Here is a 27,520-nt window from a genome sequence, read left to right on the forward strand (position 1 = left end):
CAATGAAACGTTATTTCTTATCCAGCTTCTAAATATTACATATATACATATGTATATGTATGTTTGTATGAGCAAATTAAAAATATACAAATTGTGTGTTTACATATTCTTGAGTTCTCTCGGTTTTTTATTCATAATTTTTTTATTAGCCGGTTCCAATTCATAATTCGAGGCGATGTTTTCTATCAAACGCTTGGTTGTATCAAAGGCTCATAATTTGTTTTGTCCCGGAGTGAGATGTATTTATCAAAAATTCAAATATAATCACAACGTAGGAAGAAGAGTCACGCGAAAGTGAATCTAGGACACCCACTATGGGCAGGGATAGTAGAATTTAGATTTTAACTAAAAGAATATTGGGTAATGCTACCAGGCAACCAGATCACTTCACTGCAAAGCACCTCATTCAAATGGGGCGAATACAAGCTAAATGTGATACACAGCAGATGGGATTGATAATGGCAATGAATATATAGATATTGTGATGCTACATAATTCAATGATATTTTAAAGCGGGAATAAATACATACATATGTGCATATATCAATCGAGCAGTGAGTTAAGTAAAATATAGTATCTGCAAAGAAAGAGGAGAATTCATTTTTTATGACATATGTACATACATATGTATGTATATACACATTTGACATGTGTACATATATGTATATTTGTACATATGTAAAATAACACACATACCGAAACACCGATAAGTACATAAATTAATAAACAAAATTGAACTAACATTGACAAAAAAACAGCCAGGGTAGTTATGTATTGCAAATTTCTCTGTGCTTTTAATACTTTGTCTTAATTATTTCTATAGTGAATTTGTTGTTGTTTTTAGAACACTCATGGGCTCGTCAATCTTCTTCGGTAGGTTAGACACAACTCTCTTTAATCCCCTCAGTTATCATGCCACATGTTTCCGAAGCAAGCAATTGCTTTTGCAATTTTGTGTTCTCCGTTTCATAGCAATCTTATTGTTCATATCCCCTATGAAATGTCGCTTTTATGTTATATTTTTTCACTTTTTGCTTTGACTGTGGTATACACCGAACAGCTTCGGCTGCACGTTCGACTTTACGGTTGAAAACAGTAGTGAGTCGTGGCCAACCACACATATCGGTGACGAGATCGTTGGCGAATCAGAGGTACGCAATGATGAGAGAATTGACTAAAAATAGAATTTTCACATTCACAAAAGCTTAGGCATGCGATTTGTTAGTTGTTTTATATTTACTATACTGCCTGTAACCCGCATACCGTTGGTAAACCTATCGACCACTTGTCTCATTTCGCGGCAAAATGCTGTTCAGCAACATATCGATAGGTAAATACAAGTTTGGGCAGGGAGAGAGAGGTATGAGTACTTGAATGAGGTGGAGCAGTGGATTGTGTGTTAGTCGTAGCAAAAATGCTGAAGTAGAGAGGAGTAGAGGAGACATCGGTGAGAATTACGATTGGCAGCGGGGTAGGCATCAAATAAACGAGCAGCAAATTGACACACATACGATTCTTTTGGAATATTTGTTGGGTCGTATTTTCTCTATACCCCCCTTTGCCGACTTTGTCCTATTACTCATGAATGCATACATACATATGTATATACGTACGGATTTCAAATTGATTTCGTGCCTGACCATTAGAATGGCACATCTAACAGTACGTCCGTCGACACATCGACTGCCGCACTCGTTGACATGACGACCAACGACCGACGAATATTACTGTCTGGCTCATTTTTAAGTTTTGAAGTAGAATGCATACACAACTATGTATATGTATGTATGTATGTAAGAATATTAAAATTTTTGCATTAAATGTGTGGGTTATTATTTAGAGACGCATAGGCAAATCTCTTAGAGAGCAGTTATACGAACACTGAAAAACTAACAATTCGTCTAATTTGTAAATGTACTTGTATCCTGCAAATATTTTCTTGCTGATATCTCAAGGAATGATCAAACATTTAAAAAGGAAAGGGTTTTATAATAAGTTAAATTGGAGATAGGAAACAGTTAGTATTAATATAATTCAATAATTGAAGTTGAAGCTACAGTCACAACTGGGCAATTAGTATTTGATAACAGCTACATGAATATATGTACATATGTATGTATATATGTATGTTGCTATTGAATGACCGAACAATAAATAATAATGATAACAAAAATTATTACTGATCAAAGTATAAAGACAATTTTACAAACACATAAAAATATAGTATCATAACAGCAACAGTTTTGATATCGCAGTGCCGCAATGTCTCCTTGTTCTGTATAACAACAAAGAAACAAAGCGACAACATACATATAAAGTAAGGGAATCATTTATACATGAGTACTCCGCGACGTTATATTTTGGACAACTAGCTATGTTTTTGGCTATACACCTGTAGAGCTTTCAACTTGCGCTCTGACGTACTTACATTCCATACATTCTACGCTATGATAGGTTTCCCAATTTTTTTGATAACGTCGGAAAATATCAAGGTCATAAACGGACTAACTAGGAACCAACTCAAAAAACTTAATACCATGCCGTTGGATTTTCATATATTAAATGCTTGCTCAAAATCTTCTTTTCTTATGTACAATGGGGCATATGTACATACATAAGTATATATGTATGTATATGTACACAAACTTATCCAGAGAAGTAGATAGAAAAGACCGGTACCTAATAACGTACATGTGTATACATAAACGATCTACATACACACAATATTTACGTACAAATACATCCACGGAATCGCGTTATTAAACATTCTAAAGTCAAGACGAACTCTGAGGACAAACGTATTTATGTATGTATGGGTATATGTAGATACATATAGCACATTTGAAATCTAACAAAAATACGAATTTTGGCGTTGGCACTCTAGCATTCGAATATTTTGTTTTTGATTCTCTTCTTCTATTAAATTTTTACACACACCAGTAGAAGCAAAGTCGTGCTTTTAACCCACTCACTTATACATAGTGAGTGGTGTTTGTTAAACGTGTTCTCACACAGTCATTTATTTTGTTTCACAGCCGCCCAACAGTGCCAGCTGTATATTTTGTGTGCGAAAACATTTAGTATACTTCGTACTGTCTCATTATCCCCTCTGTATCCCATGTCTTGGTTTAATGCCACAAATTTCAATATAAAAGCCGAAACTGAAAAAAGCTCATTGATTTATTAACACTTACATTATACATACATATATGTATGTAATTCATGGAATATACGTATACACAAATATGTATGTACATATGTATGTAGTACAATATTGGGTGCGCCAGCGGTGTTTTATCTTTTCTTACTTGACTCGGTTATCGTAACCATTGTGGTTTGCCTTAGCCTAGCATTGATATGTATAGTGAATAGTTATCTGGTGAAGAAAAGGGTAGTAAAATATATGAGTATGTATGTAGATAAAACACAGTCGAACTTCCTTATACCGAATTAATTTCAAAGACACAGCTTTTTGATCCACTTTCGGTGTATTTTTGTCTCCTTATAATGAATTTCTATATAGTGAAGTTTTCTATATAATGAACAAATTTCGCAGCTGAAAATTCAAGCCTGATATGTTTTTGTCTTAAATTTAAAAAAGATAATTCAGCTTTTTGAGTAGTAATCAGTGATTGAAGTTAAAATGATACATTGAAACAGCATTTCACCTTAAAAAATGTTGATTATTAACAAAGTTAAAAAGTCAAGACAAATAAAATGGTTCAACTTGGAATTCATCCTTACAATTTATGAAATACTAAGAAATGATTTTATAAAATCAACTGGATGAGCAAAATTCGGCTATGATCATGGACGTTAATTTTGATATTGGTGCAAAGACCTGATTGCGATGAAAATATCCTCAGCGATGTTCTAGAAAGTCGCGGAGTTAAAGCTGTGCTTGGTTATAGAGTTAAGCAAAAAATTTAGAAAACAATTGGGGTACTCACAACTCATAATATAAGCATCGTAAATCATAAAATAAAAAATTTTTACACTGGTTTAAAAAAATTGTTGTTAGATTACATACACAAATGATTTTACACATTTACAATTCTCATCGGATCGTTATAACTTATAACTTTATGAGACTAAGTGAAACCACTAAATATTTATACTTCAACATACATATACAGATAACGATAAAGACGATTTGGCCGTTAAAGAAAAATTGGTAGATACGGTTGAGGTATTGCTTGCATTAGGACAATATTAATTTAATCAGAACCTTTGTGCAGATGAGGCGTAACGTACCGATTAATGTTTCAAAAATGGAATAGCGTAATTCCAACCAAGCTTACTGATTATTTTAAATAAAGTTGCAAAAAAGTCACAGCCTTTATATAGTGAAGTGATTTTCAGGTCGCGAGCGAATTCACTATAGGGAAGTTTGACTGTAAATTTATTTCAGCCAAATTGTTTGAATTTTGCCAAATCTTATTTTTATGGACTCGACCCAACATATTTTTTTAAACCCTAAAGATGTTATGTACATATTTTAAGCTATGAACATTAAACATGTTTAAAAGAATATTTTCATACGAGATAGCGGAGTTGGACTAATGATCACAATTCATATGCACTCAGGCAAATACAAACTTATGTATGTACTTTTCCAATCTGTATATTATTGCCTACTTTTTATTGGCTTTGATTCGGCCCTATAAACTGTATTACTGTGTATGCTAAAAGCATCTTGTGCGATGTATGCTACAGATTCGACCTAACGTTTAACTTTGTTTGCTTCGTTTGGGTCACTAAAGTTGCTATATATACATACATATATGAATAAAGCTTTGTATGCATAAACACGCATACATACACGAAGACGTGCGTATGAGAGCACACTCTTGATATCTAGACATTAATGAACACGTCGAAATACAATCAAATACAGACATCCACGTACCCAACCAACATTTGGAGAATTGTTTGGGGAAACTTAAATTTCATATTAAAAATAATTACTTCTGTCTATAATTTTTTTGCTTTAGATATATTGTCTCAGTTTTTATTCTAGAGTAAACTTTTGCTTTCACAATTCACTTTATAGTCATCAATAATAGTGCTCGGTATGCCAATATACTTCTTTATGCAATTTCGCATTGCACAAGAAGATACGATTTCGAGACGTTTAATATTTATGTTTTCAAATGCTGACTGGGTAGCCAATATTTACGAAGAGCGTAGCAAAAGTTTCTCGTTTTCGTTTAGCTTTGTTTGATGGCGTGGTGCTAACTGATAGTAACTCAATTCTCTCTAGAGCTTTTAGCTTTTGGTCATTTGGTATGCTATTTACTTCGGCATTTGGTATAGACTTCAGTCATTATTGTGCAGTAAACTCGGACGTTACATAATGTAAAAGCGTTCGCGAATATATTAAGAGATTTCCAATATTACACCATTATCAACCTTTGCCAATGAAGAAATTTTTTTCAGTGTTTAACTCCCATCGATTTTTTTTATTGCCAACTGCCTTTTCTTTTGAAATTTTAATAATGCCAATATTGGTAGTGAAATTATTGCTCTGTAATAGGGGTTGTTTGAGTACTTGTGGTCGAATTGTGTCAAGAGAGTGCAAAGCTCTCTGCTCCGACTTTAGAAATTAAAGTGAAAAACAACCACTATTAGCGTAATGTTCGAATCGTAGGACAAATATCAATATCATAGAAGTTATACTAAATAAACAACTAACTCGAAAGCTAGGCGAGAAACGCGCGAGAAGCGTGCTCTCTCTCTAAAAGGCGAGGCCGTATCTGCTTATTTTTCGGTGCCGGTTAATAAATGGCTATCGCCGTTAGAATAGAATCCATAGGTTGACTCAACGACTCTACGAGTTGCCTTCGTAGACATCGATTGTGCCGCCATCGTAACAGTCGTCGCTGTCGCTGGCGTTGGCGTTGTCAGCGTTGACTTTGCTGTTAGTTTATGTATTGTCGCATTAAACAAATTCAAAATTTGCTCCTAAGTTTATTTAATGTGTTGGACTCGTCGTGAACGCAACAATCACTCGCGCTTTATAAGTCCGATAGCCTGTTGATTTTCGGTAAAAACTATGAAAAACAATAAACTGTTTTAAAACAAAATTTGTCAAACTTTAAGCAACCCCTTTCGTCTTAAATCGGTACAAATTATTTGAATTCTATGATTGTGTGGATTTAGTGGCCTGTGACGACAAGACCAAATATTTATTAATAATTAAGAATGCAAATAAAATGTGCAAAGAAGTTTTAACCAATAGTCGAGGTAAAAAAAAAAGAAAGTTACCAATTTTACACAGTTTGAAAACTAAAAGTGCCTAATGTTTGTGTTTAATATTTTTTACAAAAGTCTCTTAAATAAGAAAAATAAGATGAAAAACTAAGAATTATAAAGCTGCTTAAATACATGTATGTATATTAAAAAGTGACTTCTCAAATTAGTGTTAAAGAAATACGGATTATTAAGACGATTTAGTATATTTACTAAACTGCTAATATGCATATTTATGTACATACATATGTACATACATATATGCAAAACTCGCAATAAAAACTGAAGCTTGAAAACTGTTAAAAAATCGTAAGTTTCTAATCGAAGTCATTCAATTAAATTTATTAATAATTTGAATTTTATCAAAATTATATACATACATACAATACTAGAAAAAATAAAAGTACATATGTGTGTATGTACACCTTTGTCAACAGGTGTTTATGTACTTATGCACTCCGCCAATTTTAAATGCATACAAAAGTCCATACAGTATTCTCCACTTTTGAACATTTTTCCATCATACGATATAGTCTATAGATATGTATGAAATACGCCTATATACATACATATGTATGTATGAATATGTAAATGAATATGCATATTCTCAAAGGTATGGGATAGTGTACAAGTATGTACATACATACATATGTACATATGTATATAAAAAATAATATTTATATTTATTTTACTTTTATTTTCTTCTCGTGGCCGTATGCCATCACTTTGAATAAGCTTCTGCTATATAAAAGATATCTTCTTGGTTGGAATATAATCTCATCATTCTTAATTTGTTTGATGTGCGCCGCGGGCACTTATTTTTTGGCACACTTGCCAATCGCTGACGTATCAGCTAATCACCTTGTCTTGCTCAACCACCCTCTCTTCTGAAAGTCTTTGAATGAGTATCAAATAGGAAAACATGAATTATAGCTAACAGCGGAAAACGTGGACCAAAAAATATTAGAATTTTCTTCTTTGATCAATAAAACTATTCGTTTTTACACATTTCCGTATGAACACACACTTTCAAATAAATCTCTCACAATATAGTTATAAATATTAAAAAAGTCCCTCTATATTGTATGTATACGTAATTCAAAGCAATGTACATATACATATATAATGTGAGCCTTGTCTTATAGTATAAAAATGTTCTCGTATGTATGTATATAATAATATACATTTATACAAAATTGAAATGTGTGCGAATTGAGAGGAAAATGCTTTGGGAAAACGAAAATTGTATCTATGTACATATATAATTCGCAAATCTAAATTCCAGAATCGCTTTTTTGGTTTGGAACTCCAGATGAGCGTCGCGATATTGCGTAGTAATTTCATTTAAAATCGGAGTTATATGAAGGTTCATACAATAAAAGCTTAAAGAAAAATGTTATGTACGAGTACTCGTATGTACATGTTTGTATTAGTACAATGCGAATAAAATCTTCAAGGGTGGCAAGTCAACAATAACTTCATATGTATGTACATACATACATATATTGATATTAAAAGGGATGATTCTTCAAACTCTTACAAATGCACATTATTTAAGTATGTATATAGAATATACTATATAATATGTAATGAATTAGGCCAATACGACTTTTCTTTTTACAAGCTACTAGCAATAGTCAAAATCTTTAATTATACCTATGTATGTACATATATATAAGTATGTAGTACATGGAATATAGAAACTTTGCACATAATGACAAGAGACACTTTCAAAGTATTTAGATATTATCTGTTATTGCTGAATATGGATTTAAATGACCCATTTGTGTTCACTATCTTGAATTTACATGTTAATTTAAATCCATTTTCGATTTATTTTAACCAAAAAAACGTACCGATTAAAATTTATCAGATAAAAGGCGATCGTAAGCATAATTTTTCTTGTAAGCAGATGAATGGTTAGACAATTTCTAACAAAGGACGTTGAATTCTTATTGACTCGGTGCAAAAGGAACTTGTAAAGGAATTCTCATGTTCATTGATTTTTTATCTTATCGTTTTTTTAACACGTTAAATAACTGTGCAATGCGATTGAGCATTACCAAATGTATGGTGAGCATAGCCAATACCAGTACATACATACATACAATGAATGGTATATGGACATATGTACATTCACATGTATACAACTAGATACAAGCTGTCAGACATTCATGTGACTATGTAAAGGTGGACCATATGGTCCAAAGAAAATCACCAATATGCATATGTATGTATGTATTTCGGAGTCTACTTTAAAATTATTTTATTTTTAGTTCAAAGTTGAAATATACATACATATATTTTAGCAAACAAATTTCTATGTACATATACATATATGTATATACAGACAAATGTATTTATGTTTGTGTTACGTCTCAGATTTATTCTATTTTAACAACAAATTATGGTAATAATAAATTATTAAAACGAAATTATCAAAGGTTTGCTATTTTTACTTGAATTAATTAATTCACGTCGTAATTTTACGTTTCCTTTTCTCACTCACATTTAGTATGACTATTTCTCCATTTTAATAAAACGAAAACTCGTTTGGTATTTATAATTAAATCCACCCTCCCTACGGACGGACGCCACACCAAACATTAATTCTTAGCTGTCGGACAAGCAAAAGCTCCATTGAGATCCGCCGAAAAACATGTACAAACAGAGTTCGTACTTTTTGTTTTCATTTGGAACTCAGTATGTTAGCTGCTCTTGCCGGTGTTTTTTATGTTGATTTGTTTTTTTTTTTTTTGTTAATTTGGTGTTCGCTTTATTATTGTTAGTATTACTTTTGCCGTAGGTTTAGTGTCGGTTTTTATTTTTTGACGTTCTGTTGCTTTCCGTCTAACCTTGAAGTACATACATATGTATACTTTATTAAATACAGTACATGTGCGTGAGTTGGTCTTTGTATATACATATGTATGTAGATATATGTATATATGATTATATAGAGTTAGTAGCTTAAATTTGCTTATGTATTTTCTTTTTCTGACTTGAGTATTAATTTATTTACGTTAGCGAAGTGTTTGAAGGTATTAGTGTGTGTGGCACATTATTATTTTTTGATTATGTATCGCTTCGTTGCTTTCATTTTGAATTCAATTACAGTGGGGTAATACGACTTCTCTTTTAAATGTATACCTCGATGTAGTTAGTTGTATTAATACTACTAACTTAAAAGTAATCAAGTTAAAAAGCTACGTTTAAAACCGTACTTCGTCGAATATATGTATGTATGTATATTAATAACATTACTGAAATATATATTGTCAGAAAATTGGTCAAAACCTATAGATTTTTTTATATTTTTATTTTTTATTAGAGATTTTTGAAGTGTAATTTATTTATGTTCTATCCAAAAAGAAATAAAAAAGAGTGTTTACAATAGATAGCGAACTTACATTGTAGAAGTGAAAACTAATGCAAATTTAGATTTGGCCAGAAGCAAAATGGCATTCATGCATAACATGTTAATTACCGAAAAAAAAAATTAAAACAAAACACAATTAGCATTTCAACAGTATGTGATGGCACTTTACTCATATACATATATACACACATATGTATGTACAATAATCACAATGGGTTTGCTTCCATACCAGATACAAACATGGCTACACAAACATCAAGGTCAAAAGCAATTTTTTCAATCATAAGGCTAAAAAAATATATAATGTTTTAGCTTACAATTAAATAAAAATGCTGTTTTTTGCTATATATTCCGATTGTCAGAATTTTCCATGTCAATAGGGTTTGGGTATATGATTAATTGTTGTTTATGACCAATCTTAAGAACGTTTCGTCACAAACTTGTATCCCCATTTTTTTTATTTTACGCGACAACAATTCTCTGACATATTTTAATTTGAATTGAACACCTTAACAGATTATTAATATTAATATATGTTATAATTTGCGAACATATTAATTCTAAAAAAACTAACCTTTACTTGGACCATTTTATTAAAGATGCATTCATTTATGTTTGTAATTTGATTAATATGTACAAGTATGTATCATTTCATCTTATATACTGGTGACGGGATATTCAAATCAGCTGTTTCACGCTGCAACAAGTAGTGGCATCAACCATTTATAATAAATATTTACAAAGTGAGCCATCTACTACTGTATACATATTACTACTGTATGTAATTGTTAAGAGATGAATAGGAATAAAAACAAAACAATTTATATCTGTGTGTATGTAGGTATAAATGATATGATAAATTGAAAATCAACTAAACATTCATATGTGTTAGTAGTGCTGTAACAATGGTAATACCATGGCAATGGCAGAAATACCGTCGCTTTAGAGATAGTCAGGTGTTGTGTAGGTGGTTGTTATATAGAGGGATTTATTTTGCGTGGGTATAGGCAAAACTCGATTCGGCGGTAAACGTGAAGAAAATAAAAGAAAAAAGTGCAATAATATATACAAGTTGCACCGCCCGCTATCGTCCATACACCTCGCTCATTGAACATTGACTTTAAAGTAGAGGTTAGGATCAACTACATTAGTAATTGAGGTGGGCGGTCATTTCCGGATTACACGCACCAGCGTTTTTAAAAAATTTGTATAATCAAGACAACTATCTCCCAGTCCATATGAACCAAAATCCAATGCAGTGGTGTGTTCTGATTACTACTTTAAACAACTTTTCACAAAGATAAATTCATATTGAATATATCATTGATCGAATCAACCACTTTAATTAGAAGATACATAACATACGAGTATGTATATAAAATAATAGTAAACTAAACTACGCATAGTTAGATGGGATAATCAGCTAATTAGAAGGTGATAAATAAGCCAATATTAACGTAAAACTGATGGTACTCTTTTGCGCACCAAAAAAGGCAAAGTCCAAAGGTTTGAATGGCGCAGTATTGAAATTAGATATGGTGGGTGCGATCCGCGTTCTGCGTTTTACGGAAATCCGGTGAGAATCTTTCCAAGCCAGCGTGCTGTGCCACTATTGTACACCCGCTTCATAAGCATTTCGCTTTTGGCCTTCTAGAGTTTTAACCCCGAAAGCTAAATAAGTATGCGTTGACCACACCCAAAATATATGTACACATGGAGTAACAGGAGAAGAGAGCGGAGCGACTAACAGCCATCTAATTAATTTAACTTTAATTGTGGTGCAACGCTTTTAATTCGTTTAATATTTTATTCCGAACATTTCTCAGTTGGTTTGTCTACGCGCATGAGTATGCATACCTACATATGTATGTATACTGTTTGTCATTAGCAATTTGTTAAACTTACCATAGGGGTATTGTTAGTATTGTTGCATTAGGTTTAACATTTTTTAAAGATTTCCCAAAATATTTTACTAGTACTTTCTGTACATTGTTTAATTGTGTTTAAGAATCTTGAATTTATACATATGTATGTATATATACATAAGTATATTCGCGTATTTATTTGCAAATGATCTGGTGTAGATATGACTATGTGTAATGATAGTAGTCGTTTTCAATCTTGTACACAAATTTAATTGGACAAATTGCAAAATTACTATTATTAAAATAAGCATAATAAGATGTCTTTAGAATTTCTCGATTTGCAAGATATAATCTTCTCTTTTAATATATGTAGTTAAATTCATGCTAATATTCAAGATATAATGTAAGCTAATAAATTAGACAACTGCTAATTATGACTTAATTCATATTCTAGGGTTAAAGCGTTTCCTCGCAAACTTCTGGTATTATTGTATTGGACGTAGTTTATTAAAATGATTATCATATTTTTGTTTCGGTCTCTGGTTTGAGACAGGTTTTTATGCTTTTAACGTTTGTATAATTTTTTTTATTTGGCGTCCGATATGAATATAATATTTATGTGTTGAATGCGAAGCATGATCTCCATGGGTTGTTCGGTATTTTGTCATTACATAAGATTTACAAGAAATATCAAATTTTTGGATTTAAACAACTCTAATGACAATTTAGGCATGGTATCAGAAATACATGGTTAGATAGTAAATTAAGAATTTGGGGTTAATGTAGGCACCGAAATGCCAAAATGAGGAAGCTAAATTCTTGTCTAGTCAATGAAATGTCAAGTGAAGTCAAGTAACAGGAAATGTTACTTCTAAACTTCTAAATTTGAATATGAAAAACCTGTTTTCATTGGTATTCAAATTTATCAAAAGACAGCAAAATGCCAAAAAATGTATATGTATGTATATATTCCCTCTTAAATATGTGTACTTTTCATTTAGAATCATTTCAACTAAAAATCATATAATCTGTAATTTGCAAATTCAAGCGATATATAATATGATTATAATCAGGTGAACAAACAATAAAAAATAATAAATGTTACACTTATTCTAAAACACCCACTTCTAAGAAAATGTACATATAACAAATTCATTGCCAATTCACAAATAACGAGAATTACAAAAATGCCGACTCCTTCTTGGCACACATTCAGAAAGGTCGACGATGGGTCAATTCTCTTTGCTTGATTTATAAATGTATTCAGATGCAACACCATCACAGAGTCGCAGACTGTATTGGCGCCAAAAGAATTTCATTCATTTTATGCTCAAGAATTTCTATGGCATAAAGTTTGATAAATAAGTCATGTTACATGAATACCAGATATTTTGCTCCCCTACTTACATATATACATACATACATATATGTACGTATATTAGCGGACTTGCGCAGAATTCACAAAAATTATATGCATAGAGCAAAAGGAGGATGTCTTCAATCTAGTTACTAAGCAATCGCCATTTAGTTAAGTATGCAATGCATAATTGTATGTACATATGTATGTATATGTAATGTATATGCTTAAATATACAAATTGACATGTCTGCCGTAAGTTTATTTAGTGAGATATAAAAATGAAACAGCAAAGCGAAATGTTTTGAAAATGAATTAAATATGGAAAATTATACAAAATAAAAGTACTGAAAAAGTAAAACAAAGTTACTCATTGTTACTTATTTTTGTAAATTTTATTACTGCAATTTTTACTATTGTTAAAATTTTTGATTCTGTGTGACGGCGGTATTGCTTTGAACGATTGCGGTACAGCTTAATTTGAATTTTACTAGCATTTCGTCTAATTACGCTCATGCTATTGTATTTTCCTATATGCATGTACACACACTCACTTAGAAAGAACACATCACACATGCGGAGGTGGGGCGTACTCAAATTTTTATTGCGATATTTGTGAAAATGTAAGTAGAAAAGTAAAATGTAAAAACAGAGGGTGAACTGGGGAATTGTGAAAAATTATAGTTAATTCAATGTCAAAGGATGCATGAAAGCTCTGTGAATTTTATGATCGACAAAAACTGCAGCAAGTGTAGAGGCGGTATGAGCTATCGCTATAGCGGGACGTTGCAGCTGTAGATAGTACATATTTCCACTTTTATTGCCCAACGCTGTACTGACATGCTAGCGTACGTGGTGGTGTACGGTGCATCAATGCAACAATGTCGACAATAAACGTGTCTCACGTTGCTTTGCGCTGGTGGCAAAGGTGACGGCTGTCGTAAAAAAAGAAACCATAAATGTAACTATAAATTTCACGAAATGGTTTTTACTACAAATGTAAGCAAATGGGAGAAGGGGTGATATATCCCTAAAAAGTAGTTGCAATTAATGATAATTGCTAAATTTTCATTTTGTGCTTTATGAAAACCATTACTTTTTAACTTTAATGTTACAATGAAAAGAAAAACATGCAAACAACAAAACACAAAAACCGAATTTAATTGAATATCCTAATTTAGTATTTCTGAAATGCAAGGTCACATATGTAGGTATTATACGTACTTTCAATAGATTTATATCGGTATTCTGCTTGAGACGTTTGTCTCATGTCTCTAATTGTTAATTCTATTGTGACAATAGTTATTTAGTGACTCTGTTAGTCAGGAGTCTCATTTTGGTATTCTGGCAGATACAGTAAAATAGTATACTGTATAGTAGTATACTGTATCTGCCATAATACTAAAATGAGACAATCGTCTCAAGCAGAATACCGATATTAATCTAATTTTGTCAATTTTTAATGCATAACATCGCTAACACCATATACATATGTATGTACGTACGAACACATCCCGTAACCGGACACATTTCATAACATACATTTTTCATTAACATTTTCATTCAAATCCTATTTCTATAACTGGACATTCGTTCAAACAGCCGGACACAGACACTATTTAGTTAATAATATATCTCTGATTAACGGACAAGATTTCGTAAAATGTGCAAAGAAAATTGTGTACTATTTTTATTCCCTTTTTTTAACTCTTATTAATTTGCGGAGGTTTGCGACAATTTTTTTAAGAACAATGCAGCAAAACAATTGACTTGCGCTAGCGCCGTCAAGTTCGCGGTGGCTCAACGGAAACCAATGAGATAATTGTCATTCATTCACTTCTGCGTGACATTTGCTCGCATTTATTAGTTCAGTTCAAATTAATTTTAAGTTGTATCTTCTGACTCTAAGAAAAACCGCAGGCATTTCACCGTATATCTAAATAATTATATTTATATATTAATCAAATGTTAGTATTAAAAACGTCTGCAAATGCGTAGAAGCTTCGATTTTTCTTCCATTTGTTATCTATTTCATTTTCTATATGCATAAGTATATGTATATCTTTTACATTACATGGCGTTAGACAGACGTCGGCTTTTACACGCAACAAAATTAACTTCGGGCGGCACCACGAAGAGTAATAGAAACTATAAGGCACCCTTAATATGAACAAACATGTATACATACATATATATATTTTATGTATATAAAATATTCTAGAGGCGAAAAAAACAAAAAATTTGAAATTTCAAAAAATAGCCAGGCTATTATAAAAAAATAAATAAATAAAGATTTTTTATACTATCTATGTATTTGCTATCCCTCGCCGACTTATATAAACATGAAGTACAACCTTTAATGACCTTTATAAAAGCCAAGTTGTAAACATGGTAAATAAATATGTGTAAGGTAATTAGTGGCTAGTTCATCCGCTCCTTAAAATCACTTTAAGTGCAAGCAGCCATAAAATATTTAACTTAAAGACAAGAAATCTAATATTACCCAAAATTAAGCGTGAGTAAAACTTATTGTATTTAAGCAGATTAATCTACTCTAAGCTACATTTGTATACATAGAATTAATGGGAGACAGTTTGAAATAATATACGCGCATTTACTTGTGATATGGATGTGTAAATTTTACGGAATGGGAGAGCTTTCAGATACATGTACATATGTATGTATGTATGTATAAGAAAGCATATGTACTCGTATATGTATATTCTTAAAGTTAAGTGTGTCAAGGCCAACCGAAGTGGCGTCTTATCTATGTGATATTACATATAGCGTATGTATGTACATATGTATGAACATAAGTTGGTATGGATACGTCTTCCTTTGATATGTGAATTCAGGCAGCCGTAACAGCCGCGCATTATTCCGTTGTAGCACAGATATTCCCCAGTCGTATTAAAAGTTATTAGCGAACTTGCAACTATATATTATAAAAATTTTCAAAACAGCAATTGGCATGCCACATGAACATAATTCATTTTGCCAAAAATGAAATTGGGATTGGCTAAATGACTACATTTGAAAGGAGTGCCGACCTCCTTATCACATGAATTGCTTAAAATATGCATTTTAATCAATGTTTAATGCTCAACTATTTTTTTAGGCTGTATTCTTACTAATTTCACAAAAAAATAAAGGATTTTAGTTTGAAGAGTTAGAAACAGTCTGATTTTTAGAAAGGAGGCGCACGTTATCTAGATACATGCAGTTCTGATAGAGTTATGTACAAAATCTTATTCTTTCAACCATGTCAAGCCATAAGAACCGTTCGAAACTTTCCCTTATATACTTTTGCAAATTATACGATTATGTGCATTTATATAATAACTTGTGCATACAAGCACACAAATTGTTTTTAATATTTTTAGACTTCTATCACCGTATTAATGCGAAATGCGGCATGAATAAATATGCTACTCGCTGAAGCACTTCCTGCAAAAGTGTCTATTAACACTGTCCTTGTGTGCGTCGACTTTTCGCAGTCTGAAGATGAAATGAACGCTATTTAAATAAATAATACTAACACAAATCGGAAAAAGTTAGTGCATATACATAAAAGAAATGTGGTTATAGAAAATAACTGATGTGTCCACCAACTATCTATGTACATACATACATATGTCGACAAATACCTATCCACATGACTTTTTTTGGCAAAGCCGTGTTAATGTCCGATATCCAAAATTGGTACCGAACTTGCAAATTTATGTTGTAGACGTTAGAATTGATTGCTGTTTTAGCACAGCGTATAAATAATAAGAAATACAAGCAACCACGCACTCACCGGATATACATATGTACATACATAAGTACATATGTACATATGAATAGAAACTTTATACCCACTCATATGATCATAAGAGCACTAAAATGCTAATAAGGAAATACTAAAAAAATACATTTAATGTCATGGAACCCCTTTAGTATATTTGAGTGAAATAATAAACGAAAGCGGTAAATGTTTGTATGTAAATAATATAGTAAATAACATAAAATAAAAAATAACAAGCAAGTCTAAATGAAATACGTACGTACATATGTACCTAAGTACATATGTGTATCTTTCTATAAAACTAAAATAGCCCTTTAATTACTGAAAGTGAACAAACAACGCTTAATTAGAAATTTTAGAGCCGCATTTTAATTAGCAGAAACTGCTATAAAATGCAACAAATTGTTTAACAGCAGGCGAAAAAGGAAAATTTAAGAATAGAGTTTAGTCGATTCAAACATTGAATTTTGTTTAATATTATTATTATGTATTCCCATTATAACTCAAAACAATTATAATTAAAAAAACGCTGTGCAAAATTAAAACTTTGGAATAGAAGCGACAAACCACCAAAAAACTATACAGAAATTTATAGTATATTATATGTGCATATATAATGTTTCGTGTTTTCGTGCTTATGAGATAAGTAGCTTAAAAACCCCAAAATTAATAAAAATCAACAGTTTTAAATTTCATCTCTAGCTATGCTTTGTTTTCTTTGCACCGAATTCACCCACTTGAATTCAACAAGCTACTCTTAAAACGATATTCACAAATTAAATTCAGTAAAATAAAGACAATATATATGTTATAGATATGTATATATGTATGTACATTGCTTGTATGGTTTGACTTTCCTGTGTCTCAGTAAAACGAAATCTACAAAATTTAGCACTATAATATTTAAAAACGTGAGCCCCTCTTTTGCGCATGCTGTTCGGCCGCGAATGAACCACACCCACGAAATGTACTATATGTATGTATTACATGTAATATACCCTGCAAACCATCAGCGGGTAAAAAACCAGATAATCAGTGGGTAACATGGTGGTAAACGAGGGGATAAACATATAGAGTGTGTCTTAGGCCGACCGAATATTTAACCCTCTCACGTACGTATACATGTGATCATACAACAACAAATATCCCGAAAATGTGCGTTGGTGTTAGTGCATAGAGAAAAAATGTGTAGTTGTATTGAAATATTTGTCACAAGCGGGTAGCCGTGGTTGGCTGGGTACGTGCAGTTGTATTACATACATACATACATAAGTATTCATGCAAACAGGTACACATGTTCGTTTGACTTCGTATTTTTCGAAGCACATACTCCCATCATAACATCTGTTATATCTGTACATACATACGTGCGAATTCATAAATATTTGGACAATTCGGTTTAAACATTAAAAAATTTAAAAAAATAAAAAGCGTAATTGTAAATTTGCATTTAGTTTGATTCATTGTTTACATGTTCCCCAAAAATTACAAACATATTCAAAAATTATACGTATAATACATATGTACATGTGTATTTATAATAAAATATGTTCATTGCGATTCCATTAAACTTTTTAAGCCAGCAGTGCACAGCTGTGACCACAATTAGCACATCAAAATAACATGCATCCCCTGACTTCTTGCTTAAATAAATTCACGTATTGTACCATATACGAAAATTTGTATATCTGTTTGTATAATATTTGCAAACATACAAATCCATGAATACATAAGCGCATATTCTAAATAAATAGTATAGGTTTAAAGTGGTGCAAATTTCAGAATAAGTGGATAAATATATAATAAAATGATAAATAAGAAATTATTGAAATAAACATTTATGTACATACCAAAAGCTTGGATTGTGCTTAAGTGAACTACATGCCTTTGAATACACTGAAATTAAAAAAATAATAAGATTATAATAAAATCGATTGAAAACAGAAGTAAAATAAAAATTAATAAAACGTATCTACATATATACATATGAATGTGCGTATATACAAATAAATACCATTCTATGTAATATATTCAATCATATTAAATAGTTTGAACATACGCCTAAATCAATCGGTAAATCGCCGTAACCCTTAGACTAGCAACAATTGTTTCACCGGAGATTTTTAAATTATTATTATCTGATTTCATAATGAGCAGTATGCAATAAATATCATTATGTCGGAAAACATTTCGATATACATAAAATACATAAGTAAAAACGTACTAATGTAGTACGTATGTATATGTATATAGTAATACGCGTGAGTCCAAAACAAACACATAGGAAGATACATACATACATATATGCCCATCCAATACACAAAACAACCAAGAAGAAATTGTATTATACGATATACATACACATGTATACCTACATAGATATGTAATAAGTTTAGTATGTAGTTATATAAACATTGTTGAATGTCATAAATAGACTTTTAAAAGACTAATGCCACCAACAATGTGGAAGTCATCTTTTCTGCTCCACTTGAATCTCAACTATTATGATTTATGGCTTTTTATTCATACATACATAGACACAAACTCTTCCATATATGTACATACATACCTACATAATCGCAAAAATTACCAAATTACTAGGTTATGTTACATTAAAAATTATGATTTTTTGAAATTTACGACAATACTTTTTAACACAAAAATATGAAATACTTTTAATTACATCTACAACTTTCGTTAATATATATTTTTTCATTGCTCAACCGATGTTGCCTCTCACAAATTAGAAGACGGCGACCTTCAGTGTATATAACAGTATGTACATATTGTAGTTAATTGAATAATTAAAAGTAACGAAAATTCTTATTCATAAATTTCAATTACCCCTAAATTAATTAAAATTTTAATGAATGAGACTAATTTTTGTATGTTGCCTCGCTGAAATATTACTGATACCTATTCCCCTGCATTTCCTTAAAACCAAGTTAATGTATTTGTCTTTCTATTACAGAATTTTTATTTTGAATGTCTTTGGATCTGCCTTCGTAAATAGATTTTTATATAAGACTTAAAGTTAGTCTAACGTTACCGAGAAATGAGGATGGATTATATGGGCGGCGAAAAAATTCATACTTTATGAATATAAATTTGAATGTGATACAAGTAATAAAAATAAAATAAGAAATAATAACAAAAAACAGTTTGAAACACGCCATTCAACGCTTTTATCTGTGATTTTGCGCTGTAATAATTCGCATTAATATATATTTTTTTGGGCTTTGGTCTAAAACCGAAATTAAAACCATAAGACAACATAATGTTTAACCTCAACACACCATCGTCATTGCTGGGCATCGATTGCTCTGGCCTAAGCACTACACCAAAAACTCCTGAAATTGTGAACTCTTTAATCGCAATGACAAATCCGATGGACAACTATAGCTTCGCACCTTTAAATAATGATTCAGCTGCGTCAACTCCTGGTAGCGCTGTCTCAATGCGTAGCTTTAATGGAACCTCGAACGCCCAGGTTAGAAAACTTTTTATTATGATGATATGAAAACAGTGCTTATTAATTTATCCTTTATAGATCATATCGCAAGATAGTAGTCATTCCAGTTCTTCAACATCACCTGCAGACTCGCCTAGTGGGATAAATACTACTCCAAGTGTTCAACAGGTACACTTTTATTATTTATAATTTGAACTAAATTTGTATAACTAAACCTATACATGTACATATGTCTAGAATACAAGCAGTCATTAAGCCCATATTTCATAAATATAAAAGGCTATCCTTCCCTGAATAATATATTCTTTCTACGAATTTTACCCGTCATCTTTCTGAAAGCTTAAGAATATTATATTAACTAAACAAATGTATGTATATTAAATATTACAAAAAGCCCGAACGGTTTGTAAATTTAGGTCAAATATTTACATTGCTGTTTTCTTTACATGCGTGCGCATACTATACTTAGCACATACTCGTACATAAAACGCGTTTACAAAAGTGTGTGTGTCGCTGGTGTTTTATTGCTATTGCCTTCATTCATTTAAAGGTGTGGGCTTACTCAACGACCAGTGCATGCAGTCTCTACTCGTGACATTGATGTGCGAAGTTTTCTTATCAAGATTGGCGCGGTCCAGTCCGCATTGATTTTGTAACAGAAACAACTGCAAAAAACGTATAAAATCTATCTGCTTTCATGTTTTTCATGTTATGCCTTTTTATCTCTTAAAGAACCCTTTAAAATTTGATATGAATATATGTATGTATATATATTTGCATATATTATATTTGAACTTGAATAATTTCGTACAGAAGTTCAAAAAATATATACATATTTTGTGGCTCAGGCGTCACATAATGTACGAGTCGCGATTTAACCAGCCCATATACATATATGCTTTGTACGTATGGACATATTTCTTCAAGAAAATGCATGCATAACAAGATTCGCACTATATGCATGTGTGTATAAGCAAATGTGTGTCACGTGCTGGTGTAGGTGTTTGGTAAATATATGGATTTATTTATATTTCAGTTTCGTAAAAATTACTGCACTCTTCGTTCCATACCAAAGAGTAATCACTTTTACATAGCAGCGTATTGAGATGGAACGAAAAGTGGACAAGCTGCCATACTTGGAAACTTCAAACCAGTGCAACATACTTCCCAAATATGTAATATCCACTTTACTTCAAAATAAGCCTTTTTGAATTTATGGATATTGCCGACAAGCAAGATTTACTTAAAAAAAGTAAACAGTGGTATTTTGTTTTTGGTATAAACCAAAAACACTACTTCATTTTCCAATGACGACAAATATATTGGATATACACACTAACGCGGCAATAAACTTTTTTTAAATTCAATCTCAGATTACCTATAAAAAATAAAAATCATGTATGTGCATAGATTTAAAAGAAAACAGAAAACTTTACAACTTTGCTTCCGCCGTTTTCCAATAGATGTCTCTAGGGTCAAACACTGGTCGATTAAATCGATTAAATATAGAATTTAATTAAATAATTTTACTTAAACTAATGGATTAACTTATGCATTTCCTTTTTTTTAATTCTGTTTCGGTTACAGACGTGTTCTCAACTCATTAAGGCTGGACTTAAGCTTTCAATTCAAAGCAAGCGAAAACTGTCTACTTGTGATTCCAGCTCTAGTTCCGATCAGCCAAACTCCAAATATTCCCGTCCTGATGAAGATGGCGAGGAATCAACGGATGAAGAAACTGAATGTAAGACGTCATCAAAAGGCCTCACACCAGAGGATGAGGATCGACGGCGACGACGCCGCGAACGCAATAAAATCGCTGCTACTAAATGTCGTATGAAGAAACGCGAGCGCACACAAAACCTTATAAAAGAGTCGGAGCAATTGGAAACCCAAAATGTTGACTTAAAAACCCAAGTTCGGTCTTTAGAAGTTGAACGTCGCAAATTACTTGATATGTTGCAAGGCCATTCAACAACTTGCATACATGCAGGTGGATTAAATTTACCTTCTAAACTATTGCATTCACCAGCTCATAAGTACCTCACCGCCATTGAAATGGATGACAATAGTACTGCCAATGGAGACATGTCTACAGCAAACGCCACAGTTAATAGAATTCAGTCCCAAACGCAACAACAAGTTCAAGTTAACAACACTTTCAGTAATCAGTCAACTCATGGAACACAACGCACCGCAATCCCACCAATGTCAACCATCAAATTTCCACGGAGTGCGGCAGCTGTTGCCGCTGCTGTTAATCACCAACTGCATCAACTACCAACACAACAACAGCATTTGCCAAATGGCTATTGCAAGCCGTCACCAACGCCACAGGAGCTTGGGTATATAACTTCCCCGTCACAAGAAAATATATGCTTGCCTGCCAACTTACCGAAACTTTCGTCACAATCTTCTGCTACCCCTCAAATTGGAAGTGCCCCCGCAGTTTCTTCCATTAACCAGCAGCTCTCTGATTACATTCCTAACTGTGAAAATAGTCTTGGTATGGTATTAGCTCATACTCCCACCTCGGTTCAAAGCAACGACGACGGCAGTGTACTACTTGGTGACATTGTTAGCCCCCTTTCAGTCATGCCTACACCTACGACGGCGACAGAATTCGTAAAAAATGAGCTAGTCGACTCGCAAAGCCCCTACACCACCGCTCAATCAGCAGAACGTTTCCTTTTTGAGAGTAATTGTGACAGTTACGTAGACATTAAACATGCTGTCAGCTTACATCATGGAAGTCTCAGTAATAATAACAACAACAATAATAGCATCACAGCTCTACATCAAAGCAGCAATAATAACCTTATGGATTTCAATACCTCACTTATAGGTGGAAGTAGTGGGATTGTACCTTTCCACGATCAAATATCGATTAAAAATGACTACTTGCACGACACCGATTTGTTGGCACAACTCACCGGAGATGGTGCTGAATTTGTGGACCTTGATTCTAGTGTTGCGGCAACATTCATGACAAACAATGGATGTTTGGCGTAAATGCGATTTAATAGTTATTGCGAAAATTAGAATATGTTTCTTCTTTAACTTGAAACATTTAGCATCCCAGTGAATATGATAATCATGCAATTATTAAGGCTTAAGTAAATAAAAGGTAAAGAGTCAAACAGAGGCAGCACTGACTACAAATGAAAGGTTAGTCAGATCCAACCACCTGAAATTAGAAAATGTAGTTCGAAAGTACATACATACATGTTATTATGTAACGCTTCTCCAACCAAAACATCTTAGAATTGAAGTAAGTAAAAGGTAGTCTAGGCTTCATAGAACTGGTACGGGATTTCAATAACACATGCGTATACATTTCTAAATGTGTTTTATGTCTTCCACTAAGTAATGCTGAATTTATTTATATGCGTACCTTTTTTACATTTGATTATTACCTTCCAAAAGCAATTTGAGCATTTCCATACCAGTTAACTAAATGAAGCCCAGTTACCACCAATCTCGAATATATTAATTGACTTGGTGGTTTTAATACATAATTCAAATAAAATCAAGTATTTTAGACGAGAACTTTCGGTGGCTTTATTACCTCCAACATTCATAGAAATGGGATAATCTGTTAAATTGGTAATTGTAGGTCTTTCATATATTGGGAATAGCACTAAGCGAATTTTTGTTTTATATTTTTTCTATTGACATACATAGCATTCCAAAACTACAAAACCAGTAGACATAAAATTTAATTGCTAAATATTTTATAAACATAGCTATTTGAAGAATCACATCCGCAGCAGTAATTACTATTTTTAATATCAACAATATTTATTTTATTTTATGCTTAATGAAAGGCACATTTTATAGATTAGCTTTGTAATATCAAGGTCCGATAAAAGTAAACAAATCTGAGTGAAATTCTTGAAAATCAAAGTCAAACTGCAATGAATTACATAGTAATTATGGTAATATATTAATGAGATTATGTGTGTAGAAAGCCCATCATTTTTATATATACTAATTTCAAAATCTTATATACAAAGATTTGTATATGCGAAGGTTAGGTTATACAAAATAACTAAGCTACGTAATTGATATTTTTTATATGCTTTCTAAACCTTTATGTATAGTTGTATTTATTTTATGTAGGTTTTAATTGTACAGATATTTTTATTTTGCAATTTAGTATTTAAACAAAAATTTATGATATTATATATAAGTGATATATGTGCGCATATGTATGAGATTCCATATATATGCAGTAATTTAAGAAATTGTATGCCTTATATAAACAGAACTAGCAACAACCAATGTAACCTACGATCTGCTTAAAACTAAACTCAGCTAACCTCATATTTTATAAATATATTAATGTATAAAACTAATATACTAAAATAAACAAAAAAAACAAATAAAAAGTTTACAATCGAAAGTTAAAAATATGCGATGTTCAATGTTGCCTTAAATGTTCATTAAAACGAATATAATCTGAAAACAAATCAATAAAACGATATAGTTTGAATAAAGAGTTACCATTCTAAAAGTGCGCTTAAAACAAAATATTTCTATTTTTCCAATTATACACGTACAGAAATCCACATTAAAGATGTAAATCACCGTGCACATTTGTTTGTAATCAATAAAAAAATGTTTTTGCATCGAAAATTGTATTAGAATAGAAAAGTTCAACGAATCAAAATGAAATAAATATATGCGCCGGTTGCGGTTTATATAATTAAGTGGTCAAAATTTGCATGCATACGTGTTAATAAAAGTGATTTAAGACATAAATGATACAACTTGGCTCATTTTAAATAAAATACATATATGCGGTCGCATGTGCCTTCAATATAATGCTTCTTTTTTTTTAGTAAATAACGATTAATATATTAAATGTGTGATGTGTAAATAAAACAAACAGATTGAAATTTTACCATATTCAGAATTGAGCATGAAGTTAAATACTTGGATCTAATATTTTTTTTGATGCAATTGATATAAAAGATACAGATATACACATGTTTATAAGCTAAAAATAACGCTGGAACCGAATAATAGTTATACAAATTATAACGGTTTAACAGATTTTTGCAAAACGAACTTAATCACAATGTATAAGTGCCTAATAATGTATGTACATACATATGTATGGTATAATATATGTATAACACAAATTTAAAACGAAAAGAAAATGACAGTAGCAAAACAAAAACAAAATACACAACAAATGGCTTTCCTTATTTAATGAATTTTACATGTTTTACATGTGCATATTCATGAACTCAAAAATAAACCATGACTAAAACTTCAACGTTTGAAAAATTTATTACATGAAATCAAATGTATTAGTTTAATATAAGGCAACAATGCCAAAGAAATGCGAAAAGCTATAAAATACTTTCCTATTTGTGAAAACAAGTGACGACAGGCAGACCTACATGCATATGTATGTATGTATATAGAATAGAAAATCATCATTGGTTTTCATACCACTCTATTTAACATTTATTCAGATATAGAAGCATTTGAGTATTTATATTCAATTCTATGGAGCCGCAAAAAATAAGTGTATATGTATATTTAAGAGGCACTCTAATTAACAAATTAGGCAACAAAATTACCACAACAAATTATAACTAATCCAAAAATACTTGTATGATGTTCGAATTAAATGTTTAATCGGCAATTAAATATTACAGAAACAAATAAAAAAAAATTAAATAAAAAATTCACAACAAAGAAAATTATATATAAATCTGCATAAAACTAAATAACAGTCATTGAATCAGTGCTTATTAGTAAGCAATTGCCAACAACTGCACATTTTTTGAAACCAAAATGAAACATAAATAAATATTCGCTTGTTAGTCTATTTTTGAGTCAGCTATTTCAAAATATTAAACTTGAACCTATCACCAGTGGAAAAAAGTACAAAATAGGAAAATAATTTTAAGTTACACTAATTTTTTGTAAATTGAATAATCTAAAGAAAATTTATAAACAAATAAATTAAGTCAGAATTTAGCGCTACAAAAGTACCTGCTCGGTATACAGTACCTTTTGAATGGCGTAAAACAGCTTGAACAATCTAAAGAATTTTTTCTTAAATAAACTTACAGAATCTTATGTGCAATTGTTGGTAGTTATATATGTGAATTATAAAAAAAAAATGTGTGTCCATACTGTACGATGTTAGACTCGTAACATCGATTGATTCAAAGCTTTCCATGTATTTATTTCAAGAGGTAATTATGAGTGTCAAATGGCTTACAAATAAAATAATATTAACATGTTTTTGACGTGTGCAAAAACATACTTAAATATATTTGTATTAAGCCTAGTCTCCAAGATAATCCAAGCCAACAAATATATACATATATTAAATATATGCCTGTTTGTTTATAGAATGATTCAATTCATGTTTTTTTTTTATTCTTGTTGCTATTTGTTTTAAGAATTTATTTTTTGTTGTATTATGTTTGTATAAAGGCATATCGTACAAAATAATAAAATGTTGTTGATATAAAATAACTTATTAATACGTAACCAAAAAATGCACACCAGCAACCTCAAATAATAAACGCTAGAGGCAAATACCCTGTTATGTTTAATTTTGTTTTACTTTTGTCTGTATTGGATTATATGTTTTAGTAGAATATATGTATGCATATTTACGCAGACATACAATTAAAATCTTGTCAACTTTACATAATTTGAAATATTTATATGTACATGTCTGTATATTTATCACAACTGAAAAGTGAATAATAGACCAATTTCACAATAATGCACTTTTTAAAACTGCATTGGTTCGATGTTAGATATTCAACCTCACATAAGTTCGACAAAACAAGAAAAGAAGTCTACCGTATTTAAATGAAAAACACTATAAAAAATGTTATTAAAATGGCACTCAAGAAAGTACTTACGTACTACATACAAACATATTTTGGAACAGGTGCACATTCGTGGAAAATTAAAAAATAAAATACTAATTACTAAAGGATGAAGTACTAAAACCAAAAATAAAAATAAATGCATTAAAACAGCCGAGAACTGTATTTTTATTTACTCTCTTTCATTCTTTCAAAGAAACATTTTGTAGCAATAGGCAGATAGTAAGTATAGTGGTGAGGACCAGAGAAACTATAAAGTAATTGTCTACCTTGAGAAATGTGGGGAATGAAGACCCAATTCTGTAAAAGCAGACAAGGTTAATGAATTTATAGTTTTCAGAAGCGAGACCATCGAATAACATACCTTTAACAAAAAAAAATACATCAGGTAAGCGGGGGAAAAATGCTAGAAATAGACACATATAATAGTTTCTATATTAATTATCGATGCCCTTGTCTATTAAAATTTACTATTATATAACTATAATATTGCAAAATTTATATTTACAAATAGTTTTGGACTTTTTTGGTTATTCAGTA

General features: G+C 31.3%; 1 protein-coding gene across 7 annotated transcripts; it reads left to right on the forward strand.

Moving 5' to 3' along the window:
• Positions 1 to 5,315: 5,315 nt before the first annotated feature.
• Positions 5,316 to 27,151, forward strand: LOC105230342 (activating transcription factor 3). Of its 7 annotated transcripts, XM_019991815.3 has the most exons (5): positions 5,316 to 6,246; positions 6,331 to 6,561; positions 19,611 to 20,129; positions 20,190 to 20,279; positions 21,699 to 27,151. In XM_019991815.3, exons 3-5 carry the CDS (start codon positions 19,917 to 19,919, stop codon positions 23,121 to 23,123), a joined length of 1,728 nt encoding a protein of 575 aa, XP_019847374.2. In that variant the 5' UTR covers positions 5,316 to 6,246; positions 6,331 to 6,561; positions 19,611 to 19,916; the 3' UTR covers positions 23,124 to 27,151. The 7 variants fall into 7 exon arrangements, with proteins under 7 accessions (XP_019847374.2, XP_049311107.1, XP_011209351.2 ...); XM_049455150.1 differs by having other exon boundaries at positions 5,316 to 6,561; XM_011211049.4 differs by lacking the exon at positions 6,331 to 6,561.
• Positions 27,152 to 27,520: the final 369 nt, after the last annotated feature.

This window comes from Bactrocera dorsalis, chromosome 4, assembly GCF_023373825.1.
Source record: "Bactrocera dorsalis isolate Fly_Bdor chromosome 4, ASM2337382v1, whole genome shotgun sequence".
NCBI classification, from domain to species: Eukaryota; Metazoa; Arthropoda; class Insecta; order Diptera; family Tephritidae; genus Bactrocera; species Bactrocera dorsalis.